General features: G+C 33.4%; 2 protein-coding genes across 5 annotated transcripts in view; one reads left to right on the plus strand and one right to left on the minus strand.

Annotated features, from left to right (window-relative positions):
* The window catches only part of LOC118276055 (endoribonuclease Dicer), a 48,932-nt gene extending 46,650 nt beyond the window's left edge, over window positions 1-2,282 (minus strand). The window contains exons 1-3 of one of the 2 annotated variants that reach the window (XM_035594188.2): window positions 2,120-2,282; window positions 1,607-1,729; window positions 1,062-1,189 (exon numbers count right to left, since the gene is read on the minus strand). In XM_035594188.2, coding sequence (XP_035450081.2) covers window positions 1,062-1,189; window positions 1,607-1,718 — 240 coding nt within the window. In that variant the 5' untranslated portion in view covers window positions 1,719-1,729; window positions 2,120-2,282. Of the gene's footprint in view, window positions 1-1,061; window positions 1,190-1,606; window positions 1,730-2,110 lie in introns of both variants that reach the window. The other variant, XM_035594189.2, reaches the window with a different exon arrangement.
* A 5,794-nt stretch (window positions 2,283-8,076) lies between these two features.
* On the plus strand, window positions 8,077-12,560 carry LOC118276406 (PRADC1-like protein). 3 transcript variants are annotated; one of them, XR_007707499.1, is made up of 6 exons: window positions 8,077-8,267; window positions 8,354-8,490; window positions 8,575-8,690; window positions 9,390-9,515; window positions 9,940-10,166; window positions 12,330-12,560. XR_007707499.1 is itself a non-coding variant. In XM_035594703.2 (6 exons), exons 1-6 carry the CDS (start codon window positions 8,171-8,173, stop codon window positions 12,337-12,339), a joined length of 654 nt encoding a protein of 217 aa, XP_035450596.2. In that variant the 5' UTR covers window positions 8,077-8,170; the 3' UTR covers window positions 12,340-12,560. The 3 variants fall into 3 exon arrangements, 2 of the variants coding, with proteins under 2 accessions (XP_035450596.2, XP_035450597.2); XM_035594703.2 differs by having other exon boundaries at window positions 9,940-10,107; XM_035594704.2 differs by having other exon boundaries at window positions 9,940-12,560.
* Window positions 12,561-22,729: the final 10,169 nt, after the last annotated feature.

A 22,729-nucleotide genomic window follows, 5' to 3' on the forward strand; every position in this document is an offset into this window, starting at 1 on the left:
CGCAATTTTCGTAAAAAGCGGTCCAAAGTTTCTGCATCACGTATTAATATATAGATTACACTAATTGTTCACTCTTCACTTAAGTATTGCCTAACAATAGGTACCAATATGTATGATGTTATTTATATTTTCAGAAAAATGGACTATGCTATGTGCATTGCAAATACATAATCGAAGTCAAATTTATTTATTTCAAATAAACCAGGAAGGCTGTTTTGTATGTCAAAGCAAATACATATAATAAATATTGAAAATGTTTTTCTGTCAGTCAGTCCTCTAGTGAAGCTATTTGCTCATTCCAAAGTGTAAAATTGTGTCATTCCTATGGAAAAGAACAAGCAAAAATCTGTATAGGTTACTCTTTTTCAATCAGGTTCACAATACTATTCTTGGTTACATTACTACATAAGTGGTATGTACATACTACTATGGATATTACAATATGAGTCAACTGATAATAGATAGAACCATCATACATAATTATACTTAATTACTTGTTAAAGTTATTAATAACAATATTTATTTATATGAAATGTATTATATGCATATTGTTGATGTGCCTGTTGAATAAATAAAAAATAAAATATTTATTTTATTTAACCCATTAGCTTCACAACTGCCAAGTTATTGGGTGAGCCAATAATACTCATAGGATTAGATTCTTGAGCGAAGCAAATTCTAACTGAACCTTAAAATTTTAAAATTTAGCATAATGTAAGAATTTTGTCTGTTAGGTGTAATATTTATAAACTGGCAAAGACTGAATGTATTATTTATATGTATACAGAAGACAACTGACCTTACCCTACTTCTTGTGAGAGTAAAAATGACATTTTCTACCAGAAAACAAAAATTATAGTAATTTTGACAGTTGACTGTCGCGATACAGGCTATGCCTAGCGTAGTTGTCATTGTATAAACTGGATAAACAATATTGAGCTGATGGGAGACATTTTTTTTGCCTAGCAGAACATTTCTACAGTTATTAAAACATACCAGTTATATGTCCTGCAATGTATTTAATAGCATGCATATGTAGTTAAATAAATAATGCATCTTACCTGTTGGTTTACTAATGGTACGTTGTTGACCAAAAAGAAAGTCCGCTTCCCTCCTCGTCCCCACGGTTTTAACAATGCTTGACGAAATCTTTTAATGAGACAAACTGCAATATATGTTTTACCAGAACCTGAAATGAAATTATTATTTATAATTCGGAATTATTAAATTACAATGTTTTATTAAATAAAATTAAAGTGAAAGAGACTGAACAGAATTAATTTTTATAATATTACAAAGTTTTAATTTTAATTTATATTTTATAATAAGTAGTACCAAATATTAAACAAGTAAATAAATGTAATGAGTAAGTAAAATTAACAATAATTAATTTTCCAAGACTAAAATCAGATGTTTTGCAAAAGAGAGATCTTTATACAAATTACTAGAGGCCAAATATATTTTTAACATTATTTAATATTGAAAACCAAGCTGTATATCATTGAAATATTCATACTGTTTTACCCAATTTTGTAAATAAATAACAAATATTCGAGCAAGTAATTAATAGACATTATTACAGTTTTATGAATATGATTTGACAAACCTGTTGGTAAGTAAATGATAGTATTATGTTTATCGGCAATTTCTTCAAGTTGGGCTTGGTAAGGCCTTGCCTTTAGCTGGTCTCCAGCCTCTGTATACTCGTCCACTTCCATCTTCTATAAATCTGTAAGAATATCATAAGATATAGAACTTTTCTGGCATATTTAAAAAAGTATTGAATAACATTTTCTGTTATTGTTGTCATTAATACAGAAAATAATTTAGTGATAGTGATTGAGCATAAATTAACCTGAGCTTAGATATCTAATAAGTCTTTGTTTATCAAATACTACAATAAGTAAACTAAATTAGAAAACAATTCAGTAGTAAACAAACGATTTTACGAGACATGCATAAAAAATAAACAGACTAATGTTGATTAAAACAAATAATTATAAAAATATGAAGTTAACTAATTATAAAGAAAGTCATTTGTGTCCTTTTTATAGAAATTTGGCGTTATAAACAGTACCGGTAAATTTTGGAATACAATAATGTAACTTACGACGAGTACCTGTTTAGTCTTTTAAAGTAGATGATGCAAGAAATGCTAATAATACTTTAAAATGCACTTAAACCGACACGTCTATTCCACTCACTGTAGCGAGAACATAATAAATGAATAGGTACCCTGTAAACTTCACCTTTTGTTTTTATTGAAAATTCACTTGACATTCTCAGTGATACCATACTTGCAGATGAAATTCCCCCAATTAATTCTTGATTTATTTTGCTTTCACTAAGAAAGGTTCGCACAATTAGATTAGATTTTCTCTTTATTGTATATAATAAAAACACAAAGAATATACAAGGTATACAATGGGCGGTCTTATCACTAAAAGCGAACAATGAACATAATTAAACATATTAATATCACTTTTTTAAGTAAAAATTCAGATGATTTTTTATTTTGGGTATTTTAGCAATTTGGGTATTACCTGCTAATAGAAATCAAGGTTGCTGAATATCACGAATTTTAAAATGTAAAAAGGCTACGAATACCTTATAGGGTATTACTTTTTTAAGTTTCCTAAAATAAATGGAAATGTTATTAGTATGGAATCACAACTAATTGACGTACAACGTTTCGTTTTACGATATAATGTTTCCTTACATATTTCTTTTTTATATCGTGATATTTCTAAAGTTATTAAGAATTATTATTGTGTTTGTATTTGAATTGCATTTTGGTATAAAATAAGTGGTATTGTAACTAATATAATACTTTAACTTGTTACTTTTTTTCATACTTAGGAGGAATTCCGTTCCAACAAGATAGTGATTTTGGTAATTCCCTACCATAAACAAATCTAAACTGTTTAAGAACACGTCATCCTAGTCTAGTTTTTATAATATTATGTAGATTAACCAAAGTCTATATACTTCAGGTATAATGTCTTTGAGATTAACCCCTTCTTACTAATTGGAAATAACTGTTATTGACAGCCAAGTTTAATAAATAATAAACTGACACAAGATATTATGATAAATGTATTTCTCACGACTCTTGTGTCACATTAATTACAATTTTACAAATTAGAATGTTACTCCTACAAAACACCAGCGTATGTACTAGTACCTACTATAAATAAAAATCATACAGTAGACCATGAGCCTATTTTTGTTCAATATTAATCGTACTAAGACTAAGTCATAAATCATTATCGATATCGGTGCATTGCATTCCTTCAAAAAGTGAAAGTGCTTTGCCGATTTGTCTAGTGGTGTAAAGAACAGGGTAAAAATATGTTGATATTTACTAATTAAATATATTTTTTTTTTTTTTTTTTATCCTTGAATCTGCCATCAGCTAATTAGCCATAATCAGATGGTATATCTTTGTTTTGTGTTTCAGGAGGTATTTCAGCAAGTACCCCCTTCACATCCTCAGAGTAGTCACCCTCGAGTTAGTGTCTCGTATCAAGTTGCAATATTTGCCAGCGTTTAAGCCTCTTGATATCGTTTTTATCGTCAATAAGATCCTTGGCAAGTTTGTTTGTATGCTTCTGAAGCCTTTCTTTGTATTTTTCAGCGTATTTATTAACTTCTTCCTTAATGGTTGACACATTTAGGTATTCATGTAATTCCACATTTTTGGTGAACCATGGTGCATTTGATATTGTTCGTAGGATATTATTTTGGAATCTTTGAAGGATTTCCAGGTTTGAGTTGCTGGCAGATCCCCAGAGCTGAATGCCATATGACCATATGGGTTTTATAATACTTTTATAAACTAATAGTTTGTTGCTCAGACTTAGTGATGACTGTCGCCCAATTAACCAATACAGTCTTTTGAAGTTAAGATCTGCTTCTTTCCTTTTCGATTTTATATGACTTGCCCACGTTAGCCTTCGATCTAGATGGAGCCCAAGATATCTAACACATTTTTCCTGAGGTAGATGCTCACCTCTAAGTGTAACAGTTGGGCAATCTCCTCTTCGAAGTGTAAAGGTAATTTGCAGGGATTTAGTCACACTCGGCTTGATTCTCCATTTTTCCAGCCACTCTTCCATTTTATACAAGTGAGTTTGTAGGGTTTTTGCTGCTATAGCAGGATCATCATGGCTTGTCAGGCATGCAGTATCATCTGCATATGTTGCTGTTACTACATAGTCACTGATTGGAAGATCAGCGGTATATATTGAATATAGGACAGGACCAAGCACGGAACCTTGTGGAACAGAAGCCTCTATGTCGTACAATCGAGAGACTTCATCTTCAAAGGTCATTGGGCGGAATCCGACCCGGTCGCGGACACGAATGAAAATGATATCAAATGAAAGAGTATAAATTTACTTAACATTTGGTATAGTTATTTTTTTTTAAATCCATGGGAAAAAAAAGTTAGAGCCAAAAGTAGACGAAATTAAGTCGCAACCTTGACATAATTCTTAAATCGCTTAAAGAAGCTGAAAATTGGCATAGATGTTAACTACTTGATTATAAACAAAATGTCAAAAATCCCCATCGATTTGACTTTTACTAAAAGAAATATTCAAGATCAAAAGGTCAAAGTTACGGTTTTTTCCATTTTTCTCGAAAACGGTAAGTTTTATCGTACAAATATATTCAACAGAGTGGTAGATCATACAATTTTCTACAAAAATAGTTCATCTCTTTTACTTTCCATTTGTGAGATATCGCGGTTTTAATAAAATAAATCACATTTTAAATAATATTCGCACGGTTTTACCTTCTGCTCGGCTCCTAATAATTGTACGTAGCATTATGTTTAATAGGATAAGCATAAGTCGATAAATGGACTAACCAATTGTAAAAAAATGACGATTCGGACTACTAGTTCTGGAGATTAGCGTGTTCTAACAAATTCTTCAGCTTAAAATATTTGTACTACTTCTGCGCAGTTTCCATCGATGCTCGCCTACTATTAAGCGTAACGTAATGTTTCATAAATTATAATCTTCCTCAATAAATGGACTATCAAACACAAAAGGAGTAATTCGATTTGCTCTTGTAGTTTTGGAGATTTGTGCGTTCAAAGAAACAAACTCTTTAGCTTATACATTAGCTTAATAAGTATTCCGACGCTGTTTCAATTGCTCTGCTCAGTTCTTATAGACCATTATTATATTGTGTTGGCTATAAAACATCACGCTATGATAACTAGGAGCCGAGCAACGAGTAAAACCGCGCGGGAGTGGTACTGATATTTAAGACTAAAGAGTTAATTATTATGTTATCGGCTTACTCACGTAATTGTTTGACGAGGAACTCTACTTTTTTAAGCCATGCTAGAGGCTCATATTCATGAGCAGCATTCCTCGGCGATTGTCGCGCTGCTACTGGTAGCGCTGTATGTACTGTAGCGCTGCTTGAAACTAGTCGAGTTCCTCGTCAAACAATTACGTGAGTAAGCCGATAACATAATAATTAATTTAGTATGTCTCACAAAAGTTACAAAAAAAAACTAAAGAGTTAGTTTGAATCTCCTAATCTTCAGAACAACTACTACTGCGAATTGTTTTTTTATTCTTTAAATAGTTCACTTATCGAGGAAGGTTTTTAGGCTATAAAATGTTACGCGTCGATCAACAGTGGCCGAGCAGCGGATAAGACCGAGCGGGAGTATCACTATTATTTTAAGCTGAATAGTTTGTTTGTCTCGCTACAATTAATAGGAGTCGAGTAGCAGGTGAAACTGTGCGGGGGTAGTACTAATATTTAAAGCTGAAGAGTTTGTTTGAACACGCTAATCTCAAGAACTATTGACCTGAATCGAATTATTATTTTTGTGTTAAATAGTCCATTTATTGACTACAATCAATAGGAGCCGTGCAGCAGGTACAATCGTGCGGGAGTAGCGAGTATTATGTAAACTGTGATTTATTTAATTAAAACCGTGATATCTCACGAATGAAAAGTCGTAAGAGTAAAAGTGATGAACCATTTTTGTAGAAAATTGTATGATCTACAACTCCGTCGAACATATTTGTACGATAAAACTTACCGTTTTCGAGAAAAATAGAAAAAAACATAATTTTGACCTTTTGACCTTGAATATTTTTTTTACCTAAAGTGGGATAGATGGGGATTTTTGACATTTTGTTTATAATGATGTACCTAACGTCTATGTCAATTTTCAGCTCTATGCGAATTATGTTAAGGATATTGATCACCCCGAATAAATAATTATGTATAAGTTTATTTTTCTCCATTCTCCCACATCCCACAAGAAAGCGACCTTTACCATGATAAACTAGACACATTTTATTCATATATCCTGATAATTTCATTTCTGTCCGCCGTGGGTTTTTTTCCCATACAATTTGCCCATTGACCTTTGACTTGGAATTTTCTAGATAGTAGGTATGATTTTAATAACATATAGTAGGAGTTTGGTAGTACAGATTTTAGCTTATACAAAAGTCCGTCATGCCAGACTCGATCAAATGCCTGCTGTATATCAAGGAAGACTGCAGCACAGTATTGTTTCTGTTCTAAGGATTGTCTTATCTTGTTGACCACACGGTGTACCTGTTCAATTGTGGAGTGTTGCTCCCGGAATCCAAACTGATGGTTAGGAATTATAGCATTTTCTTCGAGTATTGGTTTAAGTCTACTTAGAAATACTTTCTCGAAGAGCTTAGATATTGCTGGAAGTAGGCTAATGGGTCTATATGAGCTGGGTTCAGTAGGCACCTTTCCCGGTTTGGGTAACATACATATCTGAGAAATTCTCCACAGCTTGGGATAGTAGTGTACTCTCATTATAGCGTTGAAAAGCATGGTCAGGAATACAATAGGTTTTTTAGTTAATCTTTTCAGAACTTCACCAGTAATCAGGTCGAAACCAGGGGCTTTTTTGTTACCTAGTGATCTTATGTATTTCCACAGCTCTTTTGGTGTTACCAACTTGATTGGCAAAGATAGTTGTTGGTCACTTGATAGAAAGGAGTTAACCTCATGATCAAAGTTGCCCATTGTAGATACATTTGGTTTAAATACTTGGAAAAGATGTTGGGCAAAGAGTTCAGCTTTATCCTTTGCACTCCTAGCCCATGTTCCCAACTGTGATCTCAGTGGTGGAACTGGCTGTTGTGGTCTCTTAAACCTCTTTGTTATATAATTAAATACATTAACAAAAATTTTAATCCAGTGCATTCTCTGTTACATACAACATGATGGGTCTCATGAGATAATTACAAAAACATTGGGATTTAGTTACATTATACATGTATATCTCTGCATATCGCAGGAGAAAATAAAAAGGAATGGGGTAATAAGTATATTATTTCACAGTGGTTTATTTCACACATAACTTGGCTTTTATATAATTTTTATTCTAGATAAGTTCTTAAGGTTGCCTTTCTACCAGTTAGTTATACAGATATGCTAGGAAGATGTAATAGGTAAGCTGCGAAATTGTGTGGCCGTTTCCATCGATACTAAGCTTTGTAGTGGTGCAAATAAGATGTGATTTGAAGATGTGCCGCTGCAAAGTAGCTACACGAGGAAGATGCGCGGCTCCTAGTATGCGATGTATCGATAGTAGGGAAGCCATCCATAGCACGCATCTAAGGCACATAATTTACCATATAAAAGACATAGCATAGCTAAGTTCAATTCTACATTTCTACCAGTGCTAAGCTATGAATATGATTGGTGGAAGCTAAAAGCATTCATAGCAACGTAGCATAGCACATCACTGGTGGAGCACCCTTACTATGATAAAACACGTGATAAGTAACTGTGAACGTACTTAACCGGTTCTTCCAATCGCATTGATAATATCAGATTTTTTTTAAATGAAATATTATAATAGTATTTTAATTGGAAATACATTTGAATCGACTGCTGTTCAAGGGTTAAACAATACAAAGAAATATTGTTTTATGAGTAACACAATAACAGCACCTTTAATCGTTGGAAAGTTTTTTTTTCTTCTTAAATGGCAACTGAGAAGTTGGAAACTTGTTAAATGTCAAAGTCAAATAAAGGTTTCTGTCATTGTCAGTTGACGCCGATTCGATAATGTCAATATTGCTATCAAACGATAGCGATTTATTGCAATAAGGATTGGTGATTTAACTGTAAAAGAATTGATATGCGATTTAAAATGAAACTTAATTCAATAAAACGATTACTGCCTTTATATTCTAGTATACTACTTACTATATTTATAAGTGTCGTGTCACCTGGTGGTAAATTTGTCAATAATTTAATGGTTATTGAATGCGTTATCAAGTTTACAGGCTTTTACTATTAATTATTTTGGTAATTGTTACAGCAAATGATTTACACTTCCATGACGGCGTTTCTACAGCAGACATTATTTATGGAGACGTATTTTTCGAAATACTAGATCCTCCGGAACTTAGGTATTCATATCGAATTAGACCGGCGAAAGATTTTGGTACGCCTTTTGTAAGTATTTATTATTCATATTTGTGTAACAAAGCTTTTAGAGTAGCAGTTTATTATATTGGAATTGTTGTTATATGTTTACAGAATGAGAGTATACAGTTTCAAGATGCACGGTTGGTTCCAACAAATCCACTGCATAGTTGTGTTGACCTAACGAATCAAGATGACATTGTCGGTCAAATCGCGCTCTCAGAAAGAGGGTAAGCTTCATTTTATTATTAACCTTTTGTCTGCCGGTATATGGGACACCATAGAAATTACATTGTGTCTCGCATAGCGTCTGCGTTCCAACACACCACAGGTTAAAATACAGTCACTTTAACTTGACGCTTGACATTGACAAGAAATATACTGATTATTGCTATATTTTCTGTTAATACATAATATATTGGTATATTTTGCTATATACTCTTTAGCCACAGATGTGCTGAGCAAATTTAAGGGATGTGGGGGGCAGGGCAGGATCCTGCATGCCAGTGATACATCAAGTGATTTTGACATTGTTATACATTGTACTATTATCTCATAAGTTCAAGGATGGGTCACACTCATATTGCAGTTTTAATTTAAGATTATCAAGTTTGTTTTTGTCTTTAAAAAAGTTCACAAACACATGACATCCAGAACCGGAACAACAATAAAATTAATGGATCCCACAAAACATTGTTCGAATCGAACCTGCTACACATTGCGGGGCAGTTGGTTGCCCAGCCATCGTCCCAACCATGCAGTCCATGAAATCTCTTGAAACAGAGACTAATAATAGTTAGAAATTTTATTAAGAAAAACTGGCAAAACTATACATATTATATGAACTGGTGGTGTGCAGTCCATTTATGCAATGTTGCTGTGCTGAAAAGGCAAAATAAATTATTAATCTGGTTCTTGTACATTTTCAGGGGATGTTCATTTGTCTTCAAAACGGCAAAAGCACAGCAGGCTGGAGCCAGAGCCATTATAATTACAGAGTCAGTAGACAAATGGGATGACTCTCTGGACCATCTTATTGAGATGGTAGATGATAAGTAAGTTGTTTTCTATACATTTCTTTTTAAAGAACACCATACATGTCAACTTTCCCTGTAACCCTGGAGTTTAAATGAGCCTCCTACAGGTGCCTTGTGGGCTACTGTCTAACTGTCCAACTGTTGTATGTTGATGTTTTCTATCCATGTTATTTTCCTGATCCTGAGTTAGGACTTGTGACATCACCTTTAGATTTGATCATTGATCTTGAATGTTGCTTGCCACAGATTTGTGGTTGAAGGCCCAATAGAAAAAGTAAATGTCAATTTTTTAATTACATTTTTATTTTCTTACCTATGTGCAAAATACTTTACCTGACTGTACAAAGAGAAAAGTAACTATTAAGACATTTTTTACACTAACAGTGAATTGAGACCATTTTGATAAATAAATGAATAATAGGAACAAAACATATATTTCCAGGATGGACCAAGATGTGAATATACCAGCAGCTTATCTCCTGGGTCGAAGTGGTACCACTATACTTCGCACATTAAGAAAATTAAAAAAAGACTATGCCATTGTCAATCTGCCAATAAATTTGACCCATGTGCCAATTGGTAAGATGAACCAGCCCCCATGGATTTCATGGTAATTTTATACTTCTATATAATAATGCCTGGTATGAACCATGGCCAGATTTTTCATGGGTAAGTTTGTACATTGTGTACCTTATTTTCACATTATTTATCATTTTAAATTTCAACTAAAATTACTTTTTATATTCTTACCTTAATTTACTTTCACATGAGATATGATTAAAACTAAATAATGGTATGTAACTATAAAATAAATGAGATTACAATAAATCTGTCCATGGTTGTGCCAGAGACTTTAACTACTTACATTTCCTATTTATTTCAAAATGAACTGTTTGAGTTAAAATGTGGAAATAAATTAATGCTGTATTTATTTATGGTTTTTGTCCACATACGTAAGTGTAATCCCAGCTTAAATTGCCTGCCAGTGTTTATTTGCGGACCCTTCATTATTCTATGAAAATCAAGAAGCAATTACATTTGGTTTCGAGAATGTGTCATTACAAATTTTAGGTTTAGTTTTGTTAATTTCCATTCCTTTATTATTATCCGTTATTTTAAACTGTTTGTGATAATGGTGATGCAGTTTTGTAACCAAAACCTTGAGTACAAATGTATTATTTGTAAAACATGTTATTTAGTTATTAGTTGGTTATTCATAGACTATCATGTTTTGTGGTTATGGCTGCTCATTTAGTTTTTATTGTTATTGTAAGTAAAGCAATATAGTCAAATTCAAGAGATTGTGATATGAAATTGCTTGAATTTTCAAGTCATTAGTTTAATATAAAATGAAGTTGATATAAAATACTGTGTTATTAATAATATTATAATGTTTTGGTTTTAATTTTTGAGTATTGAAAAGGCATTTGAGTATTATATGACATACTAGTATTTATTTATTTTTATTTAAAAAAGGTACCATTCAAAAGCGATATAATGATAAGAACATTACCTTAACATAATATAATAAACACAAGTTTTACATGGAATTGCTTTTGATTTCAGGAGTATTTTTTGTTTATTGAAATATGTACTAGAAAGTCATGCAGTACATATAAATATATTCTTATTTATAAGCTATTAAGATATGTATGTTAAAATACTGAAATATACCTATAGTGAAATGGTGGCATATAAAGCAAGACTTATTACATCCTGAAAGCTAGAAAGAATATTTTAAACGAACTTATAGTTATTTGGAAACCTATACGCCTAGGTTGAATGGGGCCTTAGCCACACTAGCGCCACACCAGTTGAAATTTAACAGTAACGATCAATGTACGCACACAGTTGCAGGTTACGACTGTGAAACTTATTCGTTTGTCAATTTTTGGTAGCTACACAACCCTACACATCACAAGCATCATTTAGGGAGCAAATCTCTCAATGAGTTTAAATTAAAATAAGTTTGTGACGTGTATAACCTAAGGGTACACCTAAGGGTACAGTAGTTCAATGCTGATACAATGTCAGCATTGAACCACTGGGTGATGCAGGTTCTCAATACCATAATCTAATAAAAGTTACAGATATATTTTTAAGTGATTGATTATTTATTTTAATTATTTAATACCAACAGTGTATGGCTTAAATTTTTAAGTTTTTCCCCATCATTATAGTTTGTGATAGATTCATGTCAATTTTCGTTTGTATTTTATGGTATTAGAATGTGTACCTACCATACTTATGTACTTTTTACTATGTGTCATATTGAAAACAGTAAGGACTTTTAAATAAAATATATTAAAGCATCTATTTTGTATTTAAAATTATTTAACACATCAACACAACTGCATACAATACTAACATAATGAATTAAGAATTCTGAGTCCAGTGAAGTATTCCATGCTGTAATTGTGTGCCATAAGTTGATGGTTAGTCAAGTTATTAGGTTCCAACCTGCATAGTAAATAACTTAGCTAAGTACATACATAAGTAAGAGTACCTGCTCTGGGGCCTCTTGGTATCCCAAAAGGCCCATCTGCCTGCTGGGGTAAGGATCTTCAAAGTCCCTATCTTCTACATTCAATTACAATTACAGTGACCAGCAAGTCAACCTACTCTTTTCTATCTTTCTTTATTACATTTACCTACTTTATTGTGTTCATATAAAGTCGAAAGTCCTATGAAAAAATTGACAGCTTGATCTACTAGCCACTGTACCTATCTACTTATACCTTCGTAAGAAAAGTCCTTGCTGTTTTAAAACCTTTTAAATTAAGGTAGCGCATACTATGCTGTGTAACAATTAATAGTTGACTTTTGCTTCAGGGTTTTATAAAAAAAAAGATGTAACTTGATATGCCGCCAAGCAGAGGTGGCGGTACATGAATGTGCTTCGAGTTTACGTAGGTATTGAAGCGTTCAGTCAATGACCTATTATAATGAGGATCTCAATGTACACTAAATTTGTCTCGTTATAATACCTTTTACATTAATCATTTATGGCTTTTGTAATTTAAGTATTATTGTGAGGTATTAAAGTTCAAATACTCTGTAAAACCACCTGTTTTATTTATTGTACCTGTAGTGGGGTAGAACAGATATCAGGTTATGTTGCGACAGTTGAAATTAAATTAGGTACCTATTACTTTTTTTTTAATGGCAACGGAGTCTCCAATACATTATTTTCAACTATACTTCCAGGTTCGAGTAGTGAAACTACCGACATTTATAAGGATTGACCGTTAGTCTTGAAGATTGCCATTATCTTACTAATATTATAAATGCGTAAGTTAGGAAGTTTGTTTGTTACTCAATCAGGTCATAACGGCTGAAAGGATTTTTTTTATTATTATTTTTGAGGGACGAAAATCATCCAATGACTTCTTTTCCCCTTGGGTGAGGCGAGAGTGTCAGACTCTTACTGATTAAAAACCACCCCGTTCCTTCTCTTGCTTTTCGAGTCGGAGCCTCGGTAAACCCGCTAGGTAGTTCGCAGCTCCGGATAACGGCTGAAAGGATAGGAATGAAATTTGGAACAGGGGTGGATTATGGTCTGGACATAGGCTACTTATTATCACACGAGAACGCAGGCAAAGTTGTGGGCAGAAGCTATTTTGATTTTGATTTAGATTTCAGCCATGATCAGCAAAGGTCCTCCTTCGCCTTCCTAGAAGCTTTTATAGTTCTGACTAAATACTTGAAACCAATTTAATTTTGTATGAATACGACTCAGTAAATCGGAACAAGGTGTAAGCAATACATTTATAACACTTCACAAGAAACTAACCCAATTATAACGTGACCTGCGCAATTGATTCCGTTGATAATGCTGTTAGCACTATAAAAGATTACTTGCAAAGCCATTAGCCAAACTAATCCAAGGATTTTATGTTCACCATTCAGTTTAAATACTGATTTGCGAAGTAAGCATTAGATTTTGTTAACTAAGACCAATGTCCAATGTCTTGTTCTAATTTCAAGGCAAGGAAAGTGATTTGAATTTTACAGTTTTAAATAGGTAAGTAAGTACCCAGCTAGTAGCTAGGTAGGTACCTATCAAGAGTTTTGACAACAGTGGGAAAGGCAAAGGCGTGTAAGATTCTTGCTCCATTAAAACTGTTCACGGTTGCTATCAGTATCTTCCTATTGGTGGCAACGGGACTTTATACCATTGACTAGTAGACCCATTGATCCTGTCGTGCAGGTGCCGTATGTATATCAGAAGTATACCTACTTAGTTACCTACTTGAAATACCAACTAAGGAGAATCGATTTTATGTTATGTAATAACGATGATTTATTTTTCATTTATTTATTTATTTTACTTGATATTTACATTTTTAAATATTCAATTAAAAAAAACATTTAAGAGATGAGGTCAGGACGGACCTGGCCGGCATGTGATGTGGGGCTGCGGAAAATCTGGACTCTCGCGCCCCCCACGATCACGTGCTGAGTAGACAGGGGAATTTAGCCGGTAAGAGTCCGGCATACCCCTCCGCCTTTCCTCGGGCGGAGGAAGTCCAAGGATTTCCCCCCGTCAAAAAAAAAAGGTTTCATATTCCGTAGGTACTCTAAATGCTATTTTAACAGCTACGTTTGGGGTTGCATAGATTTTACATTAAAAAATTACTGAGATTTTATTGGATTGAAATTACATTAACATTGGGATTGGTTTCAAAAGTAAGCGCCCAGGTAGACCCATTGACCCCATCGTGCAGGTGCGGTATGTTTATTAGAAGTACCCATGTACCTACGTACCTACTCGAAATATCGACTAAGGAGAATCTATTTTATGTTATGTAATAACGATGATTTTATTATTACAGAATTCAATATCTCACTACGTTAAACAATAAAGTAATAGGAAGTTACACCATAAAACTGCCCGCTGTCTGAAAATAACTGTAAAGTGCATAGCAAAAACATAAAATGACGCATTCGCGTGTCTTATGCACGGCATGCGATCCGAGTATTACAGGTGTTTCAATATTGAATAAGCCCGGATATTTCTCGTATTGCAAACTAATGCTTTTATTAAGGTTACCACTTACTCTAGCTTACCGCCAGCAGCTTCGCTTGTGTGGAATTTTAAATAAAAATAAAATGGCCCTAAAATGCCGGCAACGCACTTACAACTCCTTTAGAGTTGCGGATATCCATGGGGGGCGCGATTACTTACCATTAGGTGATCGGTCTGTACATTGCCTAACTTATTCCATAAAATACTTATGCGTTCTGTTGAAATACGTTGTCTACTTACTAGGTACTAATTTGTTGTATCTACATAATCACTCATGTTGGCCTAGTTAAATAGTATATAGGAGGTATTAATTAGCCTGTAAGGAGGAACTTACTGAAGTTCATAGGTACCTACCTAGGTCTGTATAACTACGGCCATGTTTGACGACCTGAAGTCTAAATAAAAAAGTTGCTTTTAATGTCCCCCTTCAGGCGTAAATATTTCTCCCTTGAGAACAACTAACATGACATAAAAAACAAAGTTTTCATGAAAAAATATTTGGATATGTACGTATTTAGTCGACTCTACGGTCTGTACGTTTGTGTTGACTTTAGGACCTACTTGTCAGAAAAGTCATGTAGGTACAGTCAGCACAATTATTTAGTAGGTATGCAGGTAAGAAAATAAAGACTGACTTAGTACAGAGACAGTAGCTATGAGAAGTAGTATAATGTCTATTCCGTTCTTGGTGCAAATTAAATAGTAGGTATGTACCTATATTAAATTTGCTATAGGTAGGCATAATGACGGCAACATGGCAGTAAAGTTCATACCAGAAAACTGGTTTAACAGGCAACACTAGCAATTGTAACAAAAAAAAAAACAATTAATTTTTCTTTATCTTTTTAATTTTACGCTGCTACAGAGTAAATAAGAACCTGTATACATTTTTAATGAAAGGGCAGTATACGATATTCGTGTCAAAAACGTTCTTGCGTGTCACATGTTGTAAAGAAGTTGAAACAAGCGAGTAAAAACTATTGTTCGAAGTGTTATCAAACTAGAACAAATGTGAGTAAACTTTACTTACCCGCTCAGTAGCCTGCTACTCATATTTCTGTGCCTGAATAATTAAAAATGTAACAGGATCATGCCTTTCATTCCACGAAGGGGTAGGCTTATTAGTAGGCACTTACCATGTGTACTATTAAGTACTTAACATTTCTAGTAGGGTAGTTATTAAGGCGAAATTAAGCCTTTATGAAGGGGCGAACTTATTGTTACAGAACTCAACGTGGACTCTGAACTAGTATGTAAGATTTCGAAATTGAAAACGCTTTACAAAAGGTAGGTTTGCCTGACTAGAGAATCGACTACGATACCCTTTCCTCGGTATTCCGTTTAACGACTGATCAAAGAAAGAGGCAGGCATTAAAAACGATTCAGGAATAGGATATTGTGTTGTGTCCAACATTGTTTCGATTGTGTTACATATTATCTTACGTCCCCCATGGGAAGAGAACCTAGGGGTGATGACAAATGTCTGCCAACACCAGACTGCTAACGGACAGACCAGTAATAACCAGTCACATTAAGTCACTTATAAAGGTGGATATGTAGATTATATCAATCAATATCCCTTTGTCTATGAAGTGATATTTGTGGGAACAAACACACATGTTGGTATCAAACGTGTATTCTTGACTCATGGCTCATAAATACGTAATTGTCCCTAAGCGGCTGTAATTGAAACTGAACGTTAATATTATAGTGTTAGATATCGATTTTAGTTCTTAGTCACGCTATGATATTAATTTATGAGGGAACTGGCTTTTGCCTGCGGTTTCCATCGCTTTAATGTAGATAGATTTTATTGGTTATAAGTTTTTCTTTTGGGATGATTCGTACTGATACTAAGTCATCGGTGTAATACTGAATCAAATAATTTCCAATGTTGCGCAGACGCTTTACAACAGTATATAGCACGACATAGAAATCCATAACAAAATTCAGTATTCGCATCCATGCTTCCGCACGCGCATCATAGAGCCATTAGACCACCACAGATGGAGCCCAATAACGCTGATGCCGACCCGGAGCTACGGACTGCCTAGCGGGTTACCGGGTCTTCGGCTCGAAAAGCAGGAGTAGGAACGGGGTGGTTTTTAGTCAGTAAGAGTCTGACACTCCCTCTCGCATTTATTGGATTATTATCCTCCTCAAAAATAGGCGAGAGAAGTCTCTGGATGATTTTACCCCTTAAAAATTGCTACGACAAAATTAGCTAGAAATAGACATAATATTTAAGTTTGACGTTTTCTGATGTTAAAAGGAAACTACCTAAAAGTATCTAATCAACAATCCTCCAGCTATGTAAGGAGGGAAATTCCATAGCAAATAGAGGCACCAGAGGTTACCAAGCGTGCGATAATATCTAACCGCAACTTCGACTCGGAGTAACTTAAACTTAGCTCGATCGATAATCGCGCGCCACGTAACATGCGGGCTCGGCGTACGCGCAACAGTATCGTGTAATTTGAATAGATGTGCCTGAACAGGCTCGAACAAAGGATAATCGACCGGAAGCGATAAACAAACGGGTTTTGTACTGTATTGGAAAAATACATGTATCTATGTATGTATTGAGTAAGTATGTACATATATACAATTGTAGCACAAAGTTGATTTACTGTATTTTTCATAAAATTTGACAGAAATATCGTGGACTAGGTACCTACTTAATAGTTAAATAGTTAAAAGGAGACGTTGATTTTTGTGTATTAAACTATTGATTGGATTATAATGCAGACTCTAGGGTTGTCGTTTCTTGAGGTCGATATCGATTGCTCGTATTTCATTGTGGGTATATCTAAAGTACCTATCCAAACTAACAAGTCTCAACAATAAAAAAAAAACTAAACCAAAATTTTTGATGATGATAACTCTTTCGTCGTCTTATTGTTTAGATCAGTTGGGAACTACTGATCTAATGTAGCTACCTTGGAACATAGAGAGACAGTTAAGCGTGTTCAGCATACACTAGCTATTCAGTGATGGCCTTTACTGATTGATTGGTATCAAAACAATAATTAAGATAGCATAGCATCATGTGTTTCATGGCAAGTAGAGGTGCTAATACTACTTTTCACCCTACGAGTCGCAACTTACTTATAGGAGAATATATTACCGTATTCATTTTCCAGTATAATTCCAGATTCCTTGCAAAAAGTTATAAACTGACTGCTAAACAGTTCATTGATCCATGATAGCTCATAGTATGGCCACAAAATGTACCTACTTTCGTTCCTTATAATGTTGTGCAACCTTCAAGATTATTCCAACGACGTATCTGAGGAAACCCATGGGAAATAATGAAATGGTGTGCAACGAATTGATTAGTCGAAATGAAATGAAAGCCGAACCGCTTTAGATGTGTGTGTAATGCTTTCTCATGAATGTCAAAATAACTCGTATGACTGTGTTTGTGCACAGTGATTATGACGGTATAATAATGAAATGTCACCTCATCTCGTAGGTACGTCCATTATACATGCACGTATTGTATATTTATATACGTTTTACCGTATCACGCTCTAATATTCTCTGCGTTTAGCTCCGTACAACAATGGCCGCAGTCACGCCCGTCGATTTCTCTACTGCGAACAATGTTTATCTATACATATAATAAAATCGTAGAAAAGTGCTGTCTGTACATTGAAAATAAAAATAAAAAAAATAGCAGGGGTTATTGTTATGTCGATGTCGAACCCAAAAATGTAATTAACTTTTTTTTTGTCTGTTTGTCTGTTTGTCTGTTTGTCTGTTTGTCTGTTTGTCTGTTTGTCTGTTTGTCTGTTTGTCTGTTCGTCTGTGCGCGCTAATCTCAGAAACGGCTGATCCGAGTTGGATGCGGTTTTCACGAATATATTGTGGGATGCTTAAATTTACATTTAGTGTTTGTTTCATGTCAATCGGTTCATAAATAAAAAAGTTATGTCAAATTAAAGAATCACGTCGAACATTCTATGCTTATACCATTAATCTCCGCAACTATTTGACGGATTTGGTTGAAATTTGGTACAGATATAGTTTAGAACCTTAGAAAGGACATAGATATATTTTTATTTCAAAAATCAAAAAATAAAATAAAAATAAAAATAAAAATAAAAATAAAAATAAAAATAAAAATAAAAATAAAAATAAAAATAAAAATAAAAATAAAAATAAAAATGAAATAAAATAAAATGAAAATAAAATGAAAATAAAATAAAAATAAAAATAAAAATAAAAATAAAAATAAAAATAAAAATAAAAATAAAAATAAAAATAAAAATAAAAATAAAATAAAAATAAAAATAAAAATAAAAATAAAAATAAAAATAAAATAAAAATAAAGTAAAAATAAAATAAAAATAAAATAAAATAAAAATAAAATAAAAATAAAAAAAAATAAAATAAAAAATAAATTTATTCCGGACATACAGCGCCATCTATTGTTCAATTTCGTACTTATAGTACGGAATTGAACAATGTCGGGCTGCTCCTATACTCCGTAGATAGATGGCGTTGATCGCGCAATGGTGTAATTACAATTGTTCAGTTCATGTTATTGTTTTAATTCATTGGAAATTTGTTTTTACAAAATAGTAAAAAGCAATGAAAAATATAACATAATACAACTTTTAGTACAAAGAAAACGCTCTAACGGAGTATAGATAATTCTATGTCGATCGTTACACGACTTCGGTTCATGTTATTGTTTTAATTCATCGAAAAAAGTTAACAAATAGTAAAAAGGTATGAAAAAAATAATATCAATATAATTAAACTTTTAGTACAAAGAAAATGCCCGAACGGAGTATAAATAAATAATCCAAGTTGTCTTTATCCTCGATAGATGGCGTTGGGATCGAAATAGATTGCGCTATGGTTTTGTTACAATTATTTGGTTGGGTATCGGCCGAGCGCTTCGGTACTATTGTAGAAAATGTGTATTATCAGTCGTATGATTATTTGTCTGTAGTGGTCCTGCTGTTTCGTATATTCTAAATTGGTTTCGTTGTATTTGTCAATTAATAAGTTTATTTGTTGGGTTTTCCTGGTTTTCTGGTTAAACTTTTTAACGTAGGTTTAGTTTGATATCGATTATTAGTAGTTACTGTAGTTAGTTTTTTTAATAAAATTGTAAGTCTAATTTATAAATTAATTAGATTAGATTTAAGTCGTTTCTTTTAAATTATTTAGTTTAAGCTTGGTTATCATAGCATAGAGGATAGGTTGTAATATAATTTCTTTTTTTTAATTGTTATAAATTCGTAATTCGTAGCTTTCTTTAGTTTTAAGTTAGTTTTCATCTTAAGTTCGGAAAGATTATAATATTTCTTTAGTTAAAGTCCGTTTTTAAACTATTTTTTCAATGCCCTAAGTGAGTATACATCTATTAAAATCAAACGCAGAGCTCATTATGTTGATTTTTGAAGAGTTCCCTGGAATATCTTCCACATCTCATTTTTGAAGAGATCCCGCGAGATCGGGAACTATGTGGTTAAAACCAAAAATTTGCCGGAAGTCACTATTCCACGCGAACGAAGTCGCGGGCAAAAGCTAGTGTAAAAAAACTGTTCGCGCTTCAGTGGTCAAGCGTAACGGACACGGCGTGTGCGCAGTGCTCTATGCGCGCCATCTTGGATGCGCGGATTGGGTTGCGCGGCCTGAGCGCATACCAGAAACACTTGGAGTTTCATTGACTCGCTGTATCTACGGTTAATGTTAGTCAAGGTGTTCTCTTACAGTATTATTGAGGGTCATATACTCCTTAATTAACATTATAAAAATGTTCATCTGGTTTAAAATAGCTGCATGTTATGTAAAAGACCTTTGGCGTATGGAGAATTGAAGATTTTTGACTGAATGGCAGACCAACTAATTAAACCGTATAAAAGTTATAAGATGAGCTTTGGACTTAGTTTTCTATAGGCATTTGAATCAAAGTTTTAATAAATTGATTTAGAAAGAAACTACAATTAGTGCAACATCTCATTACCAGAGAAAAAGGTGTTGCTTAGATAATAATGTAGACGCACCTATCGTCCTCAGACCGAGATAGAATCGAAGCTCCACTTACTATAATCAGCTAGAGACTAGCTTCCAATAGTCACGTGAATTAGTTTTTATACGAATGGAATTTTTAAGTATTTAAATGAAAATTCTATTTTTTGTTCCTCGTTTTAGGTAGGCAACTACTGTTGCATATTATCTAAGGTTCAATGACTTCGCCATAGTACCGATGTTTTTAGCCTTTATGTTGGTTAATTTCCATTCACTATGAAGACGTGATATACTAAGCAGAACCGTATAACGCGATCAGTGTAAATGATTTCAATCATGCGTTATCAAGAAAATGATTATACAAGAACTAAAATTACGATCTATCTGCAAAAACCTTCCAAAAGTCCTCGTCATCGTCATTGTAGTGATTTGTAAACTAGCCGAAGTAAATCGGTCAGCTGAAGTATTGACTTCATATCTGTTTTATAAATAGTAATTTGCTATTGGCATTATGAAATTTAATATATGTCTAATTTGTATTTATAAATTACGGTTGCGATGATCATAACAATTCAATTTCACGTTTCAAAGTGCCTATTAATGATTATTTGAAATAAATGCTTTGACTTATGACCCCTTTTTGATATGATTTACAAAACGATCATTGCTCTCTGGTTTACAAAGCCAAAATAAAATCATTAACGAAATACCAGGAACAAAATGCTAAATAGTTACTTAGCATTGTAAAACATAGACTGCGCCCACTAGCTCATCATGACCCACTTGATAAAAGTTTTGCGAATGAACGATAATCTTGCTAATTGACTCCCGGCCTGGCGAGAGGTTTGCCTCTAATTGTTCAGGTAGCACGCAAACGCGTTTGAGTCAGATTTCTAATTGTTTCTCTTAGCAGCCTTTAGTCTCAAGGCTCCTGTAATTTGCAATAAACAATGGATCATAAGCAAAACAGATTGATATTTATATACAGCCTCGAAGTCTTGTGTTCTGATTAAAATGTTTTGAATTTAGCTTTTGAGGTATTTCTGACGATTTGTACATAAAACCTATATGTCAGTTTGTATTATGTTAGGTTTGACACTTATTTGTAAGGGGGGAAAATCATCCAAGGGCTTCAAGGAAGTGTCAGACTCTGACTGAAAATAAAATCACCCTGTTCCTACTCCTCCTTTTCGAGCCGGTCTCAGAGTCCTGGTAAGCCACATGGCACTCTGCAGCTCCGGATGCTTGACACCTGGTACATTACACCTTACATACGTTACACCATTTCTATTTCAAAGACACTTTAAAAATAGGTACTTATCACCTTAATTACCATATGTATTTAAAACTATTCATTAGATAAGTTTTCCTAGTTAAATGTACGTGGTATATAGGTATACCTGCATATACTCCTATAAACATATATTTTGTTGATTGTTTTTGTTTACGTAATATGTGTACCTACATTTGTGATTCCCAGGAGACGTGATGAGGTATATTAGGATCGCTATAAGTGCCCAAATGACAGACATGTACCTCCCACGAGAGATCGTTGTCACCGTTTCTGAAGATATACCCAAAACTTAGTTTATGCAGAACAATAAATAATGTAGGTTATATTGAGGAGGTAATTTTATATGCTTACCTTATTTTTATGTTTGCATTAGGTAATTATTGATAAAATTGATTATTACATTATTAAAATTGGTATAAAAAGCTGGGAAAACAAAAATATAAATATTCAGCTATTTAGTGTCGATGTGAAGCATTTCGAATAGAGAGTAGTTTAAAATAAGTATACAACCACCAGCCCGCTATTATAGTCCTCATTGGTAAAAGAGGTGATGTCACTTCTAAAAGTGGTGCAATTCCGTAAGTACCTATTTCATGGTACATATTATTATTTATTATCGAAGATTTGAAACGATCTGTCTCTTCTTCAAATATCACTGAAACCAAGTTCTAAGAATCTTCAAAGTCATATTTATGCATAAAACTATTCAATGAATATCGCATAAATCTAGAGGAATGGAAAATAATTCAATATACGGAAAAGGAAACTCTATATAAATATAAATATGATTCATATTTCAAAGCTTTGAATCTTATAGCCTGAACTTACAATATATCTAGATCCCTAGGGAGTAGTCTCGTCGCCAAAGAGCAAACGTCTATCGTTAAAACACTATGCTCAAAAGTGCTTTGCAGACAAACG

The sequence above is a fragment of the Spodoptera frugiperda genome, chromosome 31 (assembly GCF_023101765.2).
Source record: "Spodoptera frugiperda isolate SF20-4 chromosome 31, AGI-APGP_CSIRO_Sfru_2.0, whole genome shotgun sequence".
Taxonomy (NCBI): domain Eukaryota; kingdom Metazoa; phylum Arthropoda; class Insecta; order Lepidoptera; family Noctuidae; genus Spodoptera; species Spodoptera frugiperda.